Source organism: Tauraco erythrolophus, chromosome Z, assembly GCF_009769465.1.
Source record: "Tauraco erythrolophus isolate bTauEry1 chromosome Z, bTauEry1.pri, whole genome shotgun sequence".
NCBI lineage: Eukaryota > Metazoa > Chordata > Aves > Musophagiformes > Musophagidae > Tauraco > Tauraco erythrolophus.
In genome coordinates this window covers 27,373,872-27,396,001 of record NC_141496.1, presented here as the reverse complement: position 1 = coordinate 27,396,001, position 22,130 = coordinate 27,373,872, and the positions used below count along the sequence as shown (strand labels likewise).

General features: G+C 40.2%; 1 protein-coding gene across 3 annotated transcripts in view; it reads right to left on the bottom strand.

Annotated features, from left to right (window-relative positions):
* Positions 1-11,938: 11,938 nt before the first annotated feature.
* The window catches only part of PIK3R1 (phosphoinositide-3-kinase regulatory subunit 1), a 55,247-nt gene continuing 45,055 nt past the window's right edge, over positions 11,939-22,130 (bottom strand). For all 3 annotated transcript variants that reach the window (XM_086628750.1, XM_009980678.2, XM_009980671.2), the window contains 7 exons: positions 21,833-22,013; positions 21,223-21,348; positions 20,027-20,169; positions 19,579-19,755; positions 19,402-19,470; positions 16,925-17,095; positions 11,939-16,471 (listed from right to left, as the gene is read on the bottom strand). In XM_086628750.1, the coding sequence (XP_086484876.1) occupies positions 16,282-16,471; positions 16,925-17,095; positions 19,402-19,470; positions 19,579-19,755; positions 20,027-20,169; positions 21,223-21,348; positions 21,833-22,013 (1,057 nt within the window). In that variant the 3' untranslated portion in view covers positions 11,939-16,281. The remainder of the gene's footprint in view (positions 16,472-16,924; positions 17,096-19,401; positions 19,471-19,578; positions 19,756-20,026; positions 20,170-21,222; positions 21,349-21,832; positions 22,014-22,130) is intronic.

Here is a 22,130-nt window from a genome sequence, read left to right as displayed (position 1 = left end):
ACTACTGAATAGGAGGAACTGGAATATTTGCCTTGAAAATTGTTCAGAATTATATAGTTTTGTAGCAGCATGACTCTTTATCTAAAAAGCAGGAGGGAAATATTGGTTTGTCGCTGTCTTCATATGAAAGAGTTTTTTTGGGTTTGGTTTTGATTTTATTTGCAGTGTTTGGAAATAGAAGGAGATTCCGTTTTACTAGTACATGTTCAAGTAATGGAGAATGACAAAATAGATAAATGGCAGGAGGGAATACAAATTTAGAAATGCAGCAGATGGAAATTCAATGATTGACCTATGATAATTCAGGAATGAATAGGCTGAATCTGGCATAATCCTACGGCTTTTTTTCTCCCTCCTCTCACTCCAAGATAAAACTTCCCCTTATGGCTAAACACTGGCTAATAATGAAAAAAAAATCCTCATTTTTTATCCTTTTTTGGGAGAGTTTTCCAGAAAGGAAAGGAGGAGGAAGCCCTATTTGAATGACTGGAAATTAAAATGACCAAATGATCAGGAAAATGTTTCTAACAAAGAGCATCTTATTTTCATGCAATATGAGTTATAGAATCATAGAATCATAGAATGGTTAGGGCTGGAAGGGACCTTCAAAGGTCATCTAGTCCAAACCCCCTGCAACAAACAGGGATATCTCCAACTAGATCAGGTTGCTCAGGGCCTCGTCCAACCTGGCCTTGAATGTCTCCAGGGATGGAGCATCCACCACCTCTCTGGGCAACCTGTTCCAGTGTTCTACCTCTCTCGTGGTAAAAAATTTTTTCCTAATATCCAATCTGAACCTACCTCCCTCTATTTTAAAACCATTACCCCTTGTCCTATCACAACAGGCCCTCCTGAACAGCCTCTCCCCATCTTTCCTGTAGGCCCCCTTGAGGTACTGGAAGACCGCTATAAGGTTACCCCGCAGCCTCCTCTTCTCCAGGCTGAACAGCCCCAACTCTTTCAGCCTGTCCTCATAGGAAAGGTGCTCCAGCCCTCTTATCATCTTCGTGGCCCTCCTCTGGACCCTCTCCAACTGGTCCATGTCCTTCTTGTGTTGGGGGCTCCAGAACTGGACGCAGTACTCCAGGTGAGGTCTCACGAGGGCAGAGTAGAGGGGGAGAATCACCTCTCTCGACCTGCTGGCCACGCTCCTCTTGATGTAGCCCAGGACGCGGTTGGCCTTCTGGGCCGCAAGAGCACATTGCCGGCTCATATTGAGCTTCTCGTCCAGCAGTACTCCCAAGTCCTTCTCCTCAGGGCTGCTCTCGATCCATTCTCCGCCCAGTCTGTATTTGTGCCTGGGATTGCCACGACCCAGATGTAGGACCTTGCACTTGGCCTGGTTGAACTTCATGAGGTTGGTACGGGCCCACCTCTCCAGCCTGTCAAGGTCCCTCTGGATGGCATCTCTCCCTTCCAGCGTGTCGACGGCACCGCACCGCTTGGTGTCATCGGCGAACTTGCTGAGGGTGCACTCCATGCCACTGTCCACGTCACCGACAAAGATGTTGAAGAGGGCTGGGCCCAACACGGACCCCTGAGGGACGCCACTCGTGACCGGTCTCCACTTGGACATCGAGCCGTTGACCACTACTCTCTGAGTGCGGCCATTGAGCCAATTCCTTATCCACCGAGTGGTCCATCCATCAAACCCATGCCTCTCTAGTTTAGAGAGAAGAATGTCGTGCGGGACAGTGTCAAAAGCTTTGCACAAGTCCAGGCAGATGATATCCATTGGTCGACCCTTGTCCACCGATGCTGTCGCCCCATCATAAAAGGCCACCAAGTTGGTCAGATATATTCAGAGTTCTGAATATATGGGCAGGAAATTACCCAATCTATTACAGGCCACTGCATATTGGATGGCAGCTACTGAACTCTTGGCTTCAACATGTTTGGATAGAGCAGTACCTTAATTCTTCTTCCCCTTTCTGTTAATGGGAAGAACAGCAGCTGGGAGGAACATTTGCTGTGGGCAGAGTGTAGACTGCATTAAGGATCAAACATTTGAGCAGAACATTTCAACAGGGATGCAGAACCCATTTAGATTTCAGCTGTGAACATGTTCAATCTTGTTTAAAACTAAGCCTCTCAGAATGCCTCTGCAAAAGCAGAGAAATACTAGAAATCAAGCTTGCCTTTACCTTTGAAGCAAAAGGTCATAACAACACAGTAAGAATATCTCCTTATTTGTTTATGTTGACAAATACTTGGTGTAATTTTAGTATGTGTAGCTATGGTACTGTACACCCCAGAGTTCGAAAGTGAGTCTCACATCCTCTTGTGGAGGTAGAATGCTGACAGATTTTTCCAAAACTTGTATTAGATCAGTCATGAGCTCCTGGATAGTTAAAAAAAAAAAAAGAGTAATATCCATGAGACACAAGTTTCAATCAAAATTCTGAAAAAATGCCAAAGCAGAACAACATCTCACATTTCTGAAGGTAAAAGTTTAAATCACTCCAATGCGGAGTTGAACATTGCAGCTGAAGTTTTAATGAGCCTAACCTCCAAATCCTTAAAAAATTTGGAATTCGGGTCTGAATTATCTCAATAACATTTTTTTTAGAAACTTGATTTGTCCCCATATAATAGCTTCCTTAGTTTATATTTGCTTCATTTCTACCTGCAGTCTAAGGATTTTACTGCCTGGCAGTTGTAGCAGCAGTTTTTTTGTTCAGTTGTCCTGATGGATTTGACTGCCATGAATGTGTCTAATCACTCTTCGGTATTCAGTTTCTCAGCTCAAAGAATTTCACAGTTCACCTACGTATTATTTGTATTCATTTGTTTTCAACCAACCACCTGTTAAGTTTGTTTGATGCTCGTGGACCTTGTGTTCTGAGAAGCAGCAGCTAAATTGTCTCTGTTTGCCTTCTCTCTGTCTTTCAGAAGTGGTTGTACCTATCACTCCTCATCATCAGCCTCTTTTCCAAACTAAAGGACCCTAGTCTAGCTTATCTCCCCTCTCACTGGAGCTACTCCACACCTTCAACCATCTTTGTCATCCTACCTGGTACTTTTGCTAGTTTTTTCATCTGGTTTTCTAGATGAAGGATACCACAATCATATATAGTCTAAGATTTTCACCATCTTTTAAACAGCTGAATTGCTTACTGACTTATGAACTGATCTTCTTTGGGTTGGGCACTATATAAGAGCTTTCTCACAGATTCAGGTTTGATAAGGCGACAGACTGAGGTGTGAATTTCACCTGAGGAAAAAAGGTAGGTATGGGACTTCTGACTGATTGTGCTTATGGTGCAAGCTGGTGCTGCAGCAGTGACAATTACTTACTGACTTGTCCTATATGCCTGTCTATACACATGTGAAAACCCCAGAGCAGTTTTATACATTGCACTTTTAGAAGAGGAAATGTACACCTCCCTTTGCCCTTACCACTAACGAAAAAACCACTTCCTCTCCACCCCCTCCACTGCCAGCTAGCTTCATGATAAAACAGAGACAGAAAAAGTCCAACCTTCCTGATTCAGGTGACTGCCACAAGAATATCTTTTCACAAGCCCCTGTGAATTTGCTCTCATATAAACTGTTTGTCTCATCCTGCAAGTGACTGCTGATGACCAAGTAAGCCAAGCATCTGATCAGACTGTCAATTTGCCCTCTCCCCCTCCCTCCTCCGAGCTTATTTTTTAGGCAGGGAGGTGAACACGCAGAAGAACATCAAGAAAATTACCCCTCGCTGTGGGAACTACATTTAAACAGAGTTTATATTTGAGATTCAATGCACAGAGGGCTTAAGAAACTTGGGCATCTGAAAGAATAGTCAGACTCTCTAATTGGGAAATATACGTTCTACTTTCCAATGCAAATATCATTCAGGTACATTGGGTGCATGCAGTCAGGCACACAAGTGGAACAGGTTTCTATGACACTAGTACAAAAGCACTCAATGGGAGCTTGCAGCAGCAAAATTAAATGAGACAGACTGATAATTTACACTTTCTCACTTACAAACGCAGTATCATCAGTGCTAGATAAATTATTGAAAAAGTTGTCCAATAAATTGCCGAGTGGATATGATCACCATTTTTCTGGTTGAACAGCATTTGAACAGGTGTTCCTCCAATACCCTCCAAATGGGATGATTTGAGTGAAGTTTTAATGCGGCTCTTCTTCTACTGAATTTTCTTTAATGAATACCCTTGGTGTAATTCTATCACCCACTTAGGATTTTTGTACTTTGATATGCTTCCTTACAAATGACAGGAGAAAACTTTCTCCTTCACCAGACCATGCATGTCTTCAAGGCTAGGAGGCCTGATCAATGATTTCTGTTCAGCCACATTTAAAAATGTTGGGAAAGAAAGCAGAAACCATTTAAAAATATTTTAGCTTAGCAAGTAGGCAGGGCTAATCACTTTAATTTAACAGTAAAAATAGTAACCTGAATGGCAGCCAAATCTATCTATAGGGAACGAAGATAATTCTGTGCTGGGATTACATGGAGTCAGTGAACCTAAAGATATTTTTGGCACACATAGACCCATCATGTATATTTGCCCTTTTCTAGTTCATATGAATTTGTGCTGGGGTTGGAGCAGTCTGGAGGGAAACAAAGACCCAAGGTTCTTTCCTGACTTTGAGCTTCCAATCAGTTAACAGTTACGCTGTAGTACATTTTTAGAGCCATAAAAGCTTCTTACACATTCATTGGCCTTTTTGCTACTGCTGTGTTGAAATGTTCATGTTTCTGATCCAAAGACTAGGCAGTATTGAGCTTTTCAGTAAAAATGAGCCAAACCAAAACTGAGGATCTAAAATACCTTTGATTTCTGACTGGGTAAAGTACAGTTATGAAAACACCAGTCCAGTCTGGTTTCTGTGTCATACTCAGATCTGGCTGGGTTTGGTTTCCTGTTCTGTTTTTAAGTTATATCTGTTCAAAGCAGAAGGTTTCTGATTTCTACAATTGCATGACTAGATTTCTCATGGCAGAAAAAACTTCCAGATTTTTAGAATCCAAAGCCAGACTCACATTGCACACTAATTAGGCCTTGAAATATATTGATCTAAAAGTAGTTCTGATCTAGATGTCACTTCTTAAGCTGTAATAGTCAGTAAAGAACCAAGAAATCAAACTGGTTAGAGAAAAACACCACCATCTTTACAGCTATACAATACCTGTCTCAGCCTAAACCTGCTTAGTTTCCAACGACTTTGAGGCTTCACCTTGTACACATGGAGTAACCATTGAAGCAGGGATGTTAATTAAGTCTTCTCTTGTCTCTGGTGAGTGCCATAATGACTGGGCACTATAATCAGTTTTCTTTATCCCAATGAATATTTTTATTTATATGGAGTAAAACCATCAGTGGATTGAAGGCAACTCTTTAGCCTGGTGGGAAAAGCATTCACCTAGGATGCCTTGTCTCTGACTTCAGCCACTGCTTGCTGGAGACTCTCCTAGACCTCATATATCCTAAGTGACTACTAGCACGGTCACTGTCAGGTAACAGGCTGTATTAGATGGAAAATAGAGTCCTGCTTTTAATTTTTAACATTGAAATAGTTCTGCTGAATCTGTAACTCTTGTGAGGGTTTCATACCAAACAAGTGAAGTTTTTTTAATGAGAATTGTCCTTGCAGAACTTTCCTTGATCAGCTGTAGGTGACCGAGTTTGAGGCTTACATTCCTATCTCTTTCAAGGTCTGTAACTAGATTAATTTCTAGGAAAGGATGGAGAATGAGGACGTCTCGTTGCTTAGTGGGCCATTTATCTGGCACAGGAATGTAGCCTTGGATTATCAAATGCACCAGCACTAACAAAACATAACTAACTTTAGATTGATAAAGATGTTGGGTTGGAAAATTTTGCCTTTAATGACCTGCAGAGGAAAATTAAAAAGATAAGTAAATCTGAGGTTTTAGTAGACTATGTGACTAGAAAAGTTAGTCATTAACAATCTTGTCATATTTCTCCGCCTCGACCTTTCCCCTTGCATTCAAGTAGATCTCTCAGGTAACTGATCCACTGAAAATGGGTAGCTCAGGAAAATATTAGAAAAAAAAGCTTTTCTTCCAGGTCTCATGGTCCCTCTATCTCACTGGAAGCCAGTTCTCAAAGCTCCAGAGCCAGGTTTTCTTCAGAAGTTACAGAGGTGAAAGTGTAGAGGCTTCAGATACGAAATATCTGCTGGGACTAATACCCACAGGTATCAGTTATTTTTCTCATGGGGAGCCTACAGTCAGCTGTTTCAGCTTCAAGACTATGCAGAGTAGAACTGACATTAAAAAAAAAAAAAACAGAAGAAATGAGCTGTCTAACTTGTGCTGATGCTTTTCGTGAGCTAAAAAGCTTTGAAGATCGCAGCTCAAGAAAGAAAACATACATGTTGAATTGGGCATGGACGTGCATCAGTCAAGGCCCACATAAGTATTACCAGATATGGGAGCACTTTCTTTGAGTTTCTGAGATCAGGCATGTTCCTCAGGTGTGTCCTGGCTTCACATCAAGGCATAAGACAGCAACCACCTTCCCTTGCAGCCTCATTGCTACAGAAAACAACTCAGGTGCTTGGGTGGGAGCAACCTTGGTTGCTTCAGCTGGTTCCCCTGTCATTTGCTGGCATACTAAGATTTGAGGACAGTCAAAAAGACCTCAGTCTTTGTTTTTTGACTGGAGATGAATCCAGTAAATCTGATCTAGAAATCATAGATACGTACAATAAGGATGGGGTGCAGTGATGGAACTGTGGTAGACTCACTTTCCAAGCTCCAAAGTGTCCTTTCTGGAAAACTCCTACTGCAGTTTGTTTCACTCAAATAGCGTAGCTACATATTTACTGAGGCATTGACATGGATTTTTGAGGCTTCTCAAGATGTTTTTCACCAATTTTATACCATTTTGAAGGGATAAATGAATTTCAAAAATGGAGGGAGTGTGGCATTTTGAAATGAAGACTATTCACTGGCACAGCTTGGCTAAGAAGCTGAATACATTCTCAATTAATCAGCTTGTCTTCAGATCTGAGGCCACGTTACTGGTTGTACTCAGCTAAGAAATGCCAGGTGAGCCCAGGAGTGCCCGCAGGTACTGTAGTCACGGTGTCTGCAGCATAGACATGCTGAGGGAGCATGAGCAGCCACATTGCCGTTCGTGACCTGAAAATAAGGGGGGAAACCTGCTCATTTAATTGCCACAGCTAACCACCTTCCCCAGCAAAAGGAGCTTTCTTGAAACATCTTAATAGAAGATGTGCTCTTCTGTATGTGGCAACAAAAGGAAGATTCTCGTGAAAAAATTTCTTACCACGACTTTAATAGTAATCTCTTTCCTTTCCCCTCCGCTCCTTGCCTCTGAAAACAGCTGTTTTGAGCCAGTGTCACCAAGGAGCTGTCACACACAGCTTGCCAGAAGAGTGCACATGCACCCAAGTGACTTGCACTAAACGAAGACAACTTGGGTTCAGTCTCTGGTTGCATCCTGCTGGAAGCCCATGTGGCCCAGCCAGATCAGAGTCACTTTCTCCACTGGATAATCAACTTGTTTGTCTGTGCCTGCCAAGATTACAGTGGGAAATGGACAGACCGTGTCAAGACTACAGTTTTAGTAATGGTGTTACTGGTAACAAAGATCAAGACATTTTGAAACATCAACATCATTTAATTGTGTGTATTTGTACACTAGTTGACTTTTTTTTTCTTTATTTTAATCAGTTTGTCCTCTCATCCCCTCTGAAATACTCACGCATGAGCAGGACAGTGGTTGTGCACATTTATTGTCCTGCTGGATCAGTCTGTCTTCAGCTAGGAGCATTGTTCTTTCATCTGGAAATCTACACTGCATACCATAAAGAGGTTCAACACTCCGAACCCATTCTGAGGATCTTATTCACATATCCTGAGGACTCCTGGTGCTCATGGTTTGTTTGACAGTTCATGGCTTTCTTGTTTGTATTTCCTGTTATCAGTAAAGCAACAGCTGTTCGCATAGCAGCTTCTCCTCTTTCATCCCAACTTTCCTGAAGCTTCTCCCCAAAATGTTGTTTCTGTCTTAGACCTGTCACTGCATCTGTTTTATCCACTGAGGCTACATAAGGCCAGATCTTCCATTTCACTGGACACGGAAATTCCCCATGCAGTCTGCAGGCCCTTCTCAGAAGAGCATTCTCCACTGAAAGGTTTGGTATGCATATACTCCCGTACCCAAAAAATATTGTAGGGCCTGACACCTTCTTGAACTTTCCATGTAGTAGGTGTATGGGGAGTTTCACACAGCTCTCCTGCCCTGAGAAGGTACTTTGACTGAAGGTAATTTGACTGAAGTCCTTCCTGTCTTAGTTTTGCCATCACAACATCTTGGCTATGGAACAACTGGAAGGAAAGAAAATCAAGTCCCCTAACTTTCCTGTGGATAAGAAAGGAAATACAGATGTGATGACTAACAAACTGATCTCACTTGGAAAAAACAGCAACGTCTTCTTCATCCATGTCTTTTCAGCTGACCACATGGCTGACAAGAGACCAAATTATTCCCCAAAAGATAGGTCTGTGACTTTGACATAGACAGACTGTTGGAAGGCATTGATAAGCCAGGCCTGAGGCAGAGCCAGGTTTTGCCCTGGAGCAGGCAGAGAAGCCACCGGTATCCTGGCATTAGTACTTATCTGCATTCCTCTGCATGGAGTCCAGCATTACAACTCCAAGGAGGATATGGTCCAGCATCTTTTTGAACCTGTCTGCCACTTTCGCAATTATGATGAAAGACCCAAATTCTACAAACCAACTGAACTTCTTGTCTCGAATTCATTGTCCCTTATCATTATGCCTATGAGCAGAAGATATTGCAGCTGGTAGTGGAAAGGTTAAAACTGAACTGCCTATCAGCAGGGAAAGAGTCTGAGTTCATCTAACCTTAGCCACCTTAAAGTTGTGCATCTAGTGTAAGTCATTTCCCCAGGCTCCCCCTCCAGTCAATGGAGTGACTCCAGAGTGTGATTCACCACATCCCAAGAATAGTGCCTGAGGTAGGTGGGGTGAATCACCCTGGGGAATTGCCTGGCTCCCTCTGAGAAGAGAGCTTTGCCAGACGGCTTTGATGACACGCCTTTCTTTTAGGTGCTTAAAATTAGATGAGATGAATCCCATCTTAAAAGGTTCAACCTCACTGTCTTCCCAAAACAGGGAAGAGCTGCGAATTGCATGAGCATGCAAACAGCCGCTGTTTTTAAGTGGCAGCCTTTACCCAATGGAGTAATGATCCTGCATGGATTTCACAGGGAAGGTGGAAGGTGCCTGGATCCCCAGCACGGTGCAGTCTGCGTCCTTGCCCAGCGGGTGCCAGTAGAGATGCCAGGCTGTTCCCTTTGCCTTTTTCCCCTGGTATGGCATGGCTTGCTCCAGCTTTGGCAGCTGCTGGATTTGCATTCCTCTCCTATTTCCACTTCATGTTCTTCCAGGTCTCTACTGCCATTCAGCCACAAAACAAACAAGTTGCTAAAAGTTGCTATACCCACCTTTTAGATAGGTAAATCTCCCATTCTGCTGAGTGCAGTGACAGGCCTGAGGGCACAGGAAAGCCAGCATCAGTATGAAGCACTGCCACGGGTACTGGACAGGCAGGTGTGATGGACCACCGTCACACAAACTAGCCACACGATTCTCTGCAGGAAGGTCAGCAAATGCTGACTCATGGTGTGTCTATTTCACCTAACACCCCGTGGACAAATCTGCTTGAAGTACTCTGGGTGGTTGCGACATACAAGATAAAAAAAAAGATTAATCCAGCAACCTTCACAGAACGTTTGTTTTACACCAAGCGCAAGATTTGTGGAGAAATAAACTACGTAGGAAATAAACATTTATAGAGGAAGAAATGTTCCAGGTATGAATTCATTATCTTTCTTCTCAGACTACAGTCTTCTAACGAGTTAGGAATACCAGACACAACAGAGAAATCACCATCTGAATTAGATATATTCATGTCCAGTTTTGTCAACATCGTTTGTTCAAAGACCTGAGGAAGGCAGGTTTTAGATCCTTTTGTGTGCTACTTGTTAATTTTTTCTCCTGTCAATATTTGCATATGTTTAAATCAGTGGCCTAAACTCCTTTTTTAGTAAGCAAAAGGTAATTTCTTTGTAGAGGAAAGAAGGGCGCAACCAGAGGCGTCCTTGCAATGCCATTCTGGCAGGAAACACGTCCTGGTGCAGCCATGGATAAAAACCTCCTTTTTCAAAGAATTGTCAGGAAGGTTCTGCTTATCTGACTGCTGTTCAGAGGTTAAAGTGCTGGTCCCTGCAAAGATTATCCAAAGTTTGAATAGTGGCTGATCGATTGATATCTATTTATTCAGAAGGTCCCTACAGAGTTTCTATTTTTGGTAGTCTATGTATTTGGGGACATAGGTCCTCAAAAGGGGTGACTGGGAAGCCTGGGTGCTGGACCTGGGGTGAGGCGAGACATTGGGGGTTGCAGGGAGGAGAAGGCATCTGTCCCTTCAGTGGAGCCTGGAGAAGGCAACAGCCAGAAGTTTTAAAATCTCCTCTTCCCTTTTTGTCTTTGCAGCTCAGACAAAGGGATTTGTGTGAAGTTACTTGCGCACAACTTTGCACGAGTCAAGCGGCTCGGGGAGAAAAAAAACACCGTGACAAGTGTTCCCAAGCCCTTAAAAATATCACATCCGCTTGTAGCTGCAGAGAGATAGATTTAAGCAGTTTTTTCACATTCCCTATGAAAAAGAACCATCAAGCTTTAGCAAAAAGCAGAGAAGGAAAGTGGGTGCATGTTTGTCTGCAGGTAGCAAAAATAGAATGACATTTTTGCAAACTATTATTCCAGTCTGCCAAGAGTGATTTCTATACAACATATCATACAGGTAAGAAATCTGCCGCTCCCCAGAAGATCAGCCAGTCCTACCTCCTCTCAATAGCTGATGATGGATAGTGCCTGATTCATGACCCAGCTAACCTTACTTTTAGATGTTGAGCTTTAGGGCTGTAGAAGAGTTTGTGTTACTCAACGTCGGTTCAGGGGGCAGGAACGAGATAAACTTGGTGTCTGTTGAAAAGAATCAGCTTACTGAGGAAAACTGCAACAGATGCGTTCATCAGAGATCTAACCTCCCTTTCTATTAAGTGGGCTAAAAATATGAGAACAGCCTCTAATCTATGTTTCTTCTAAGCACATCCAAGGGCCAGTGACAATGTGATTATTATTTCAAGCCTGTGCTACCTGAGTACCTGTGCTACCCCCCCTCAGTCAAAGGGTATTGTGTGACCACTGTGAGCAAAATGTGGGCAGAGTTTGGAATGGAAACCTTGGACAGAATGAGAATAGGAATCTTTTTGTCCTTCCAGAGTGGCTGGCTCACTTCCCCAGAGGACCTCTCATAGGGCCAGATATGGATGGGCTCAAAAATGTCAGATACCACATACCAATAATGAGGGGAAGAAAATAATGTTCAGAACTGGTCTTGCCCAATCCCCTTCCCCCCTCCTTCCTCCCTCTTTTTCATTCTCACATTGGTTTTCGCAATTACATGCAGCCATGAAGCTGGTACATGACTTCTAGCTGCAAAGACTGACAGGCTGGCTCCACAAAAATCAAGGACAAAACTCACACTGATTTCAGAACCAGAACTTGATCTGCAGTGTAAAAGGCAGATCACCAACATTGTACTACTTTTGCAGGAATATGAGATGAGCAGAACTGTCATTTTGGCACTGTTTGACATGAGACTATCCTGGAGCTACTCAACTACTCTATTCGGTTCAATACATAGGACGGCTGTGAGTCAGCGGAAATTATTTGCTCCCTAGTCCCCTCTAATGATACAAGCATTTGGGTCTCATTTTCAAAGTAGGCCACACATAGACAGGAAGAGCCAGCCAAGGATGCTGGTAGATAGACATCTCAGTCCTTAAGGAAGCCTCAGCAATTGAAATGCAGTTTCAAAACAACCTTTATTCTGCTTGAAGACTTATTACAATTTTTAAAGCAACTTAAAAACAAGACACAGCTCCATCAACTCTATAGCTTGAACAAAATTTAAAGGAGGCATGTTTTCATTGTTGCCTTGTAAAGGCAATCTACAACCCACTTTACCCTCCACCTCCTCAAAGACCATTTTAAAACAAAGTAATCTTAATGTTTTAAAGACATTTAACAGAACAGAGCTTTATCTTTAAAAACAAGAATAAAAAAAAAATAGCAGCATCTTGGGCAGCTAATGCAGTCTCATTAGGACAAGTGCAATGTAACGTTACCGACTCCCACAGTCCAGTTTACTCTTCAACTGCAGTAAATACAACATGATTCTACATAAAATGTTGCATTTTGGAACCTTGTCCCATGGGAGGCATTGTGCTTTGAGCTGCCCGTTTCTAAAGTGACCCTGAAAAAAAATAGTATCAGGATTCACTTTCCCAACTTAATACCATGCATAGCAAAAGCACTGTGTGAAAATCGGCAGAGTTTTCCCCATTAGAAGCATCTGAATGTTTTCCCAAGCATTATAATTTCATTGCCAATTACAAGACAAAGCCATTTCTTCACCACAGAACAGTTGACACCAAACAGAAAATTTGAAGATTTGGTTTTACAGATTGCTTGACAAGATTTCTTAGATAACTGAACCATACAGACAAGCTTTTTTTTTTTTTTTAAAAAAAAAAAGAAAATATCCAACAACACAGAAACTCAGTTTCTAACTGTATTTGGAAACATGCTGCACCCACAAAGGTCTAGTGTGCATGTGTGTGTGTCTTTAAACAAAGTTAATGATATCACTTACTGAATTCAGCAAAATGATCATGTTTGGTGAAAATGCACCTATACTGGGATCTACTCATATATAAACACAGCAAGTGTGCACGCATATGCACAGACAAATATCCCCAAACCTGCAAATTCATATTTCAACTTATGGAAACCAGAAACTCCTGATTCTGCTTGTGGGTTTTGGTTCTCTGTGTTATGTCTCATACCTTTCAAAGGCCTTGTGAAAGTGCTGCTGCTGTGCAGCGTAAATCAGGGATTTAAGGTAAAACAAAAAACTCCCCATACTGACAAAACACAACAAAGCAAATCCCACCCTTGAATCACTAGATGGAAAAACTACATGTTAATAGAAATACAGAAAAGCACCGTGTTTCTTCAGTCATATCCACGTGCTTTTTTCCTGTATATACTAGTCTGTTCGAGATCAAATCAAAACTGGAGTGAACATTATGGTATATTAAGGACAAACAACTCTGCAGTGAATAGGGCCTTTGGCAGGACGTAGCTCTATGCATTAAGGAGGGAGGGAAATGCAGAGGCCACACAATACGTAAGTACCAAAAAAACCCACTCGTGCCAATTTGGGGGTGTAAGTGATCCTTGCAAACTGCACAGACCCTGTGTAGGCAGAACTTCCCCTTAGGAAGCCCTAAGCACTCGTCCTCACAACATAGTGCTTATTTCTCATTGTTGCTTGTGCAAGAAAAGCAAGTGCCAAATTTGCGCATATACTACTTTTTTTCTCTCCTACAACCACAGATGAAGAGAAGTTGTACAGCACAACAGGAACAAATTATACCCCATACTGGGCTGGGCATGCTAAGGATATGGCCCACTGACATAGCAGAGGTTTTCTTAATATGAGGAAAATTAGATCCAAATGCCTTAACTATGATAAAATTTCTTGACAAATGCTATGTGAAACATCAATTCAGATTATATGTATCTTGTTTATAGAGAAAAATTACAATTTTACTCTTAAAATATTTAACATTCAAAAATTAACATATGTCCAAAGAATATCTTGAATTGCTACAAGTGTTAAAATGTTGTATATTGAACTAATTTCTCACTTCAAGCCCAGTAGTATAATATAACTGGCATGCTGGAGTAATTGTTGGTGCTTTTCATAGTAAAAGCCAGTTATTAGTAAACCAAATTTACATGGTCCTGCAGGCCTGAAAAGAGCACGGAACGAGGATGGGAACGGATGAAGACTAAATTTCTATTCAGAAAAAAATATTCAGAACAATTTTGTAAGTGGTTACTATCCTGAAACATTAATGTCCATTGCATCTTGTTTCCTGATATAAATTCTAGTAAGAAAATACATCCATAGGAAAGCAAAGATAATGCACCAAAAAAAAAAAAAAAAAAAGAGTACAAAATCAAAATAAAATCAAAAGCCTTACATCCTCGGAAATGAAGGAATAATGTGAAAATTAAAAGATAATATAAAAACTACTGGAGACTGGCAAATTTCTTCTTACAATTTCCAATAGCTTAATAGGCACTGTGTACTTCGAATCAAAACACATGTAGCTCTAAAACAGAGCTATTGTGAGAGAACTCCATGGGTTTTACTCTTTTGATTGTGTGTACAACTCCCTTTAATAGTAATGGGTCTTGCCTTTGCAACTTGGGGAAGAAAAATTCTTATGTTCACTTAGTCAAAACTTTTTCAAGATTTCTCCAAATTCCATTACTTTATCAGTTTGCAATGTGCGAATTTCCTCAGTGTTAGGACAATAAATAACCATTGCAAACCACTCACAGTGAGTTGTCCCAGAATTCCTAATAAGTTTGCTCTAGTGGGATCCATGTATTTGTTTCCTTTAACTAAATCATAATTTTGTAAGTCTCTGGTGCCTGAAATTATTGAAGTGTTCACTTTGATGCTGCCTCAGCCTACAAACTTGCAAAAATAAATCCCAAATGTTAAACATGATAGGCTAATAATTTTCAAGACAGACATTTTCCAGTCTTAATTATCTCTACGTTATATCCAAACATTCTCAGTAAAGGTGGGAGCTGTTTTTCACAATACTAATACAAAAAACAAACCTAGGCAACAGATTAGAGAAACCTCCTTCATATCAAATGAAAATATCTTTACATGCTGACAAAAATTCTGCCACAGTAGGTCAAGAAGTCATTTATACACTATGAAGAATGGATTCATTCTGAAATCCAAACTATCTATCCCCATTTTTTTCTGCAATCACTATCAGAGAAGGATGCAGAAATTTTTGTCTTATAATACAAAGACAATCATGATAGAAGTTCAAAATGCTTCGAGAAGCAAACATAGCGTGGTACCATATTCTAAAGATATCTCTAAAACAATATTGTTGGACTCAGTGATATTTTGTAATGTTCATATATTTTTTATTGAATAAAGCAGCTTTGAAGCTTATCAGGCACTGCCCAACAAAATATTTAGTCAAAAAGAAAAATTACGAATGTTTTAAACTTTGAGCTAGTAGCTCAATATTCTATACAAAGAAAATTGTAAAATATTTCATAGTTTTAATTCTGAAGTCAACTCTTGCTGGCTTCCTGTACATTTTAAAAAAAAAACCAAACAAACAACAAAAAGAATAACAAAAAATAATAATCAGGAAAAATATTCTCAGGCAAAAGAAAGAAAGAAAAAAGAAGACAAGGAAACACGAAAGAAAAACAAATTTAACCTGTAGATATGCTTAAGAGAAGACTACAGCCTAAAGAAAATTCAGTATTGCATAGCACGGTCTAAGAATTCAGCTTTCAGCAAACACAAAAGGGAAAAGAGAAGCAGTTTGGTATTGATAGTTTCCATCAATGATAGTTAGTCATCCAATACTATGTACATTATTATATACTGTATGCCATTGAAAGTCCTGTTTTCTTCAGTCTTAAATATATTCTTAAAACAGGATTTTTAAACATCTAAACAAAACACTTCCTGGCACTTTGCTATTACAATTACTCTGAACAACATACTGTAACTGAAGTCCTTTTAAAGTGTCCCTTAGAAACGAAAGTGCCATTCTGCTACATATCATTCACCAGAAACCAAAAAATCCACAATGCTGTGTGTCTGGATCCACAGAGTGCAGCAACACCAAATTCAAGCCAGGTCGTGACCACGAAATTCCAAAAACTGAATGACAAAGACCTCTTACACCTTGTGTTTGGCGAATCCAATGTTCTAGCTGGTAAAGCTTCAGAAGTGGTCGTAAACAAGCACCATGGTTAAAGGCCTCTATGTCCCTGCAGGGAGATCAGGTTAGGATTTCTCTCTCTTGTGTTTGTCTTTTCTTAATTAAAAAAAAAGCACTTCAGATTAGAAACATACGTTCACAGCTTCATACTGTGATGTCTCCCACTGCAGTTGTGAAGGAAAGCTCTAGTCCCATCTGAAGACAGACAGCTTTGATACTGCAGCTCAAATTCTTGAGTAAGGCTGAAAGGAGCCTTCTCTCTCCAGAGGCCTCAATGTTGTCAAATCTTTTCTTTAGGAAAAAACCAAACAACCCAGAGTAGAAAGATCTTCATCGCCTCTGCTGTGCATATACTGGGTAGGCTAGTGTGACATTGAGAGAGTCATTGTGCTGCACGAGTGATGTGTGTTGATAATGTAGCACCAGTTCTTTGAGCGAGTTGTACAAGTTATATGGCTCTGCAAATCCATACCCAGTAGGTGTTTTGTTTATCACACAGTGCTTTACTTCTCCATCCACCCTGAAGAGGGAAAAAAACAAACAGTTTTTAGTCTGACAGTACAGTAAAGTTAAGCTAGAAAATAAGGTATTGGCAATAAATTTTAAGATTCTGGTCACCCCATAGAACTCCTGCTTTCTGTTGGGGGATAATAGTAAAAGCCTTGGTTTAACCCAAACTCCCATATGTTGTGTTAGCTTAGGGAGGCAGGAGACAGGCAGGACTTAGCAGCTGCACATAAAGGAGTGCACCCATGCTTTGGTTTCCCTTCTGTGTGAGGCTCATCTGTGGGAATGGCACAGGTCTGAGCTGTTTAGGAAACAGAGTGGCATTAAGGATGATCTCAGGACTTGTTGCTCCACTTCTAAGCCCGAAGGTCCAATGGGATCCACACATATGCAAGTGTGTATCTGGCCCTGGCTCAAGATAGGTGCCTCAAATATTGGTTATGTATTCACAAATTAGGGTACGTACACAACAGAGCAGGCGTAGCAGCCTTGTTTGCTGCTCTCTCGGACAAGGAATGTTCCATCTCGCTTTCCCCGCAGCAGATTTTCGGCTTGACTTCTATTGATATTTCCCACATTCCACGTTCTCTCATCATGATGGGGCAAGTCCTCATCATCTTCTACCATAGAGTATTGGCTGTTGAAATAAGACAAAACATGTCAATGAAACACACAGCACAGCAAAATCCATGAATTAAGTAGTCCCCATTCCATATTACTTGAAAAAAAGTCAGTCAGTGGTTAGTAGAATGCCTTCCTGGTAAAACTAGGGATGTAAACCATGTAATACTGTACCGTTTAAACCACTGAACAAAAATAAAAGCTCTGGTTCTTACTTATTTTAAAAACATTCAAGTAAATCTGAAGAAGGATAAAGAAGGATGCGGTGTTATCTTTCAGAACCTGCTGCGAGTCACTTCAGTACTTCTACTGTTGCTCACCATTTTGGTACACAGCAAACCCAACTAAATCTAAAGCCTCTGAGTCAGCTTCATTTCCAAAGGTGAGAACACTTGGTCACCAGTGGAAAAATCATGCAATGTATCACCTACAGCTGCTGCCTGGGAAAGCTATGAACAGCTGTACAGGTAGACAGATTAATTATTTATAGGGGATATGGCTTTGTGGAAAGTGTGGAATAAGAAGAGTGCTCTCTCTCTCCTTACAACCAGATTATGAGAAGAGCATATAATATAGGGCCTTCTCTACCAAAACGGCCACCAACTACAAAGCTGATTCAGAGTTACGGAGAACCCTCTGAGCTAAAGCCCACCATGAAAGATGTCTCTGGTTCAGCTTTGTGGATGCCATTTTGATATTCCGCAGCTCCAGAGCTCCCCACTCCCCCAGCAGCCTGCACAGCTGGACCCTGCCTCTCCTGCTCGGCTTGCAATCAGTCTGTGTTTGGTTAATGTACTTATTCCCTCTGTAATAGGTTTTTAATCAGATGTCCTTGGTCTAAGAAAACATGACTTCTCACTCATCCACAGTTCTGTCTTTCTGAAGATTCTCAAAGTAGTCTACAGAAATCAGAAATCTCACACAGAGTTCAATTTTTCAGAAAGAAGAAGGGTTCTTTTGTTTCAGATGACACGCTCTCTAGGTCCCTTATCTTATTGTACTCCTTTGTCCTGCATGGTATTCAAATGGATTCAGCAGTAGCTCTTATTTTCAACCAGGACCTAGAGAAGGTGATTCCTGTTTTTCCTGCTGTTCCTTATATTGATTTTTTTCTGTATTACAACTTTTTTTCTAAAGTCATATTCTGAAAGTTTAATTTTTCAGCAGAAACCTGAACACTTACCAGACTCATTGGCAAGGAGAGTCAGAGAGTGAGAGAAAACAACAATCTTCTTTACTATTTTGATGCTACATTAAAACTATGGCCCGGCATTGTTCTTTGTCTACTGTTGAAGTGATGGGAGTACTACTGGAAACAGGTGCCTGCATATTCTCCATCGTATCTTCTCTGAGCTGTGCTAAGACTGAGTGAATGACATGGCTTTAAAACGGGTATGCCATTTTTATCCCCTGCTTCTACCACTGCAGCCACAGCAGAGATGCACACTTTCCAGGATAACAGTAGAAGACTCAATGAACCCAGCCAAATTAAAACAAATGTGGACAAGGGTAGAATGGAAATCCACAAAACAGTCATTGTCAGTCTGCTGCTTTGCTGTATATTCAGCCAGGTAGTGTAAAAGGCATGCACAGGAAATTACACAGACAGAAAACATTGATATGAATATTATTCAGGTAACTTTCTTTTTCTGTTTGTTCATTTTTCACTGTTACTACATTTTAGATATTATTTTGTGGCTTGCTTTTGTTTAAGCTTGGTCTACATTCACATCACCCAGGTGCTTTTTGCTTTTTTCCCAGGGATTAAGTGAAATGTATCCATTAGCCAAGCCTCTGTCAGAACCTATAGTAAACTGAATTGCTGAAATGACAGAATACTATCTTGCCACTTCCTAGAAATTTAACCAGACCACAAAACCAAAGAAGGACTGCTCTTCAGCATACACAATTTTATCATGTCCAACAGCAATGTGATACACTGATGTGGCTACACCACTATACTAGATAGTATCATAGTATCAACACCTGAAATTTGCAAAAATCCTGCTCATGTCTAAGGGACCTTCTGAACAATTTATCCATTACATTTTGCTGGTAAGAATACAGACACGTGTTAAACTCCTGTGCTTTGCTACAGCAACTTGATTACATACTTCTCTGAATAATGGAGAGTAGGGGGTGAGACAGAGTCCTTTCTAATACTTGCATGATTTAGGCTGCCACATGTTAGCAGTGTGCACAGTCACTGGGGTCCTACGCTTGAGATTTCCTCTGTGTGGTCCAGGAATTACATGAGCTTTATCTCACTTTTGTGTAAGATGATTTGAAATACCAGAAATATTTAAATCTTTTAATACTCACTCTTCTGTATTTTCATTTCCAAGCCATTCATTTAGCTTCTTTTGCCGAACACCTTTTTGAGTCAGCCACCTGGACAATAGTTGCAAATAAAATTTATTGTTAGTCACAGAAGTTGGATATCAATTGAAAAAAAAAATCGGAAAAAAAAAAAATTTGTTATTTCATAACGATACTCACATCAAGTACTGATCTCTCGTCTTCCTCAGCTGTATGAGGTCTGGCTTAATGCTGTTCATTCGCTTGTCTATCTCTCTATATTCAGCTGCTTGCTTCTTTAAATCCTCTTCTAATCTACGCCTGCTGTCCACAATTTCACTTATTCGAGACTTCAGTTTTTCATAGTTGTGCATAATTCTAGAATGGAATAATGTGGTAGGTTACACTCTGATGATGTCTTATTCATAACTTTATAATCATTGATTTAGCAGTGTAGACACTTAAGAGAACAGATTATTTCTCTAGATGTAGCTATACATTTGGCAAGTATCTCGTCTACCCCATTTGAGGCTTGCTTTGCTTATAATTGAGCAACTTTAAACTTGCCATCCTGCTTTAGTTTTAGGCAGGTCTATATTGTTTCTTTCTTCAAAATTATACAATTTGAAATACAAATACAAATACTAACCTTTGTATTTCTTTTTCATTTCCTTCTCGTTTAAATTTTTCAATGTATTCCTTACTGTATCTTTCTTGCGTCTGGCACTGCTCTTCAAATATTTTTATTGTTTCATTAAATGCTTCAATAGCTGTTCTTTTCATTTGAATTTCCTGAAAACAAAATAATTGTTATTATAGTTGTTATCAGACAGAGGGGATGATTTACTGGCTTGTATCACAGAAACCCTTTAGTATATTGTAACAGAAGACTCCAATAGCCCTTTGCCAGAATGCATTCTGTCTGCAGAGCCTTATAACACAGAGAGAACAGGCCTGTGCAAAAGGTCATCGTGACTAGGCTTTCCATGACGAGATTTTCCAGAAAGAAAAACTGCTAGACAAAGAGCTATCTATAACCTTTGTTTTGTAGAAATAAATTTTATTTGTGATTATTAGAGCCTTATGGTGATGCACTTTGCCCTTTGTACCAAATAATATCCTTAGATGCACATCTGGCTTCTGAAATAAAAGCACAAGATATGGGCCTGGACATGTCTCAAGAGGCCATCTAGTCCACCCTCCTGCTAGTCAATAGCTAAGTATTTTAAGTCATTAGTTTAAGTTGCCTGCACTTCTCTGCCTGTCTTCAATTACTTTTAGGCGTATTTCCTACACATTTTAAGAAGCAGTCTTGATTCTGGGTCTGTAACACAGCACTAATTCACTGGCACTTCAAGACTTGGCTAATAATTTGAAAGCTAATTTGAAAGCTTGGCTAATTAAGTTGAAAGAAGGAGAGAAGCAGCTCTTCATTGCTGCATTGTGTCTACACCTCTCTACCCCACATAGATGAAACCAAGACCTTTCAAAAGCTAGTAATAAAATACAACGCCTCCCTGCAAACTGAAAACTGTAACTCAGCTTGATGAGAGCAGTGTGCAGAAATGTTGGTAAATCAGGATAGCTTGTGCTTGCTTTGGAAGCAGGTGTCAGACTTGGGCACAGCATGGCTTAGGTTACAGGTGGTGACTGTTCAAACATGGGTAAGTGATTCTACTATCCTGAGCAAGCACATCAGATATGTTCCCTCTTTTGGGCAATGGTAGTGGTGGTGGAAGGGAGGGGAAGGAGGATGAAGAAAGATGACAGTTATGAATTTACAGTAATATTCCCCTGAATCTACAGAAGTCTTCCACTCTCCATTTGATTTCAAATCCAGCTCACCTGAGATGTTCTTGTGTAGTCTTCATAGAGCCTGTCATATTCTCGGCTTTTTTCTTGGAACTGGGTATTATATTCATGTAATTTCTTTCCCACTGCTTCAATGCTGTCCTCTTTTACAACTTGATCCTGGAACGATGAGCAGAAGAAAAGATACTCCATAAAGAAACAATTATATTGCACACATTTTCAGCATAAAACTGCTTAAAAATGCCTAGATAGTTACATGGTAGATGTGACTACTCTTCCATCAATATGGAGATATAATATAGTATATGCATAATATGCAAATGAGACATTAATGACATTAATTAAAAAGCCATTTTGTATTGCAACTGTTCAGCTTTATACTGAATATTATATATTTCATCATTAATGAGTATAATATTTATTAAAATAAGTTTATTTCTTAATAATGTGTCTGCACTAGTTAAAGTTTTAGTTATTTATATGAAAACTGTGGAGTTGGTTTTAAAACAAAAATACCCAGTTTTATACTCACTTTATTTTTTCAAATATTAACAGAGCTGAAGTTCTTCATGCTAAATGACTTTCCAGTCTGCAGTAATTTCTCTGTATTTAAGTGAAACACAAAGCAAATAGACCAAATTACCTGCTGGTACTTAGACACTGGATACAGTAGTTTTACATCCAGTTTAGGATTATACTGGGCTAGAGATTCATTCCGGTAGTGGTTTATTAGCTCGACCACAGAGTTGAAAGTCAATGGGTCAGAAAAGCCATATTTTCCATCTCGATGAAATATTTTGATTAATTTGTTATTTCCTCCTTTCCTGCAAATAAAGTTTGTGGAAACGTTAGGCATACTTCAAGTACTTTTTCCTAAATAGCACTGTATTTTAAATGCAGTATTGCATTTTACTGTCAAATATTACACAACTAGTGTAACT